This window comes from Wasmannia auropunctata, unplaced genomic scaffold, assembly GCF_000956235.1.
Source record: "Wasmannia auropunctata unplaced genomic scaffold, wasmannia.A_1.0 LD290965.1, whole genome shotgun sequence".
In the NCBI taxonomy this organism is placed as follows: Eukaryota; Metazoa; Arthropoda; class Insecta; order Hymenoptera; family Formicidae; genus Wasmannia; species Wasmannia auropunctata.
In genome coordinates, this window is record NW_012071925.1 from 1 (window position 1) to 795 (window position 795).

General features: G+C 30.2%; 1 protein-coding gene across 1 annotated transcript; it reads left to right on the forward strand.

Moving 5' to 3' along the window:
* Positions 1 to 8: 8 nt before the first annotated feature.
* On the forward strand, positions 9 to 703 carry LOC105461370 (the record flags this gene model as incomplete). The annotated part of the gene is made up of 2 exons (XM_011707866.1): positions 9 to 315; positions 411 to 703. Coding segments are annotated over exons 1-2 (564 nt in total), but the record flags the coding sequence as incomplete, so codon positions are not given.
* Between the last annotated feature and the right edge of the window lie 92 nt (positions 704 to 795).

Sequence of the window (795 nt, forward strand, 5' to 3'; positions counted from 1 at the left end):
CTCTGATGTACAAAAATTTAATAATACGCAAAAGGCATTGGCGTATGACAATTTTCTTACAAGCTTTATTACCCATTGCGTTAATTGCGTTACTGCAAGCTAGGAGAGATTTCAGCGTTCAGTCGCCAGAGGTGGTGAACGTTAGCACACACTATCCTGTACAAACACAACAGGATTTAATGTTGAACTTTTATTTTAATGGGTTATATACAGTGTATTATGTGCCAAAAAATGCACATACGGACAAGATTATGCAATCTGTCGGAAAATGTTTTGATGTCAGAAATAGTTCCATCCCCTTGATAAAATCTTGCAGTAAGCATGAAATAGCGATTGAGAAATATAAATAGTGTTGTTTTTTTAATAATTTAAATGATCAATATAATTATACTTTTTCTGTTTTCATATAGACTGCATTAGTGGTTTTACTGATGAGACTGAAATGTTAAATACTTACGTACGTAACCAGGCTCGAAATCCGCTTTTTAGAATAGTGGGAGTTATTTTTGAAGAATATAACGAACTTACGTTAAAATATAAATTGAGGCATTCGTTCAAGATACCAAATGATTTGTATCAAAGCATATTAGCAATGGAACTTGAGAGTATGTTATCATTTAATACAGATTACATTTCATTTGTTGAAGTTCAGATTTGTGTAGATGAAGCGTTTATAAAAGAAGTAGCAAATTCCAACGTTAAGGTATCGTAAACTTCTTACAAAGGATACATAAATATATTTTAATAATTTTATTATCAAAACCAATTTTAAAAAATATGGATATTTATATATAT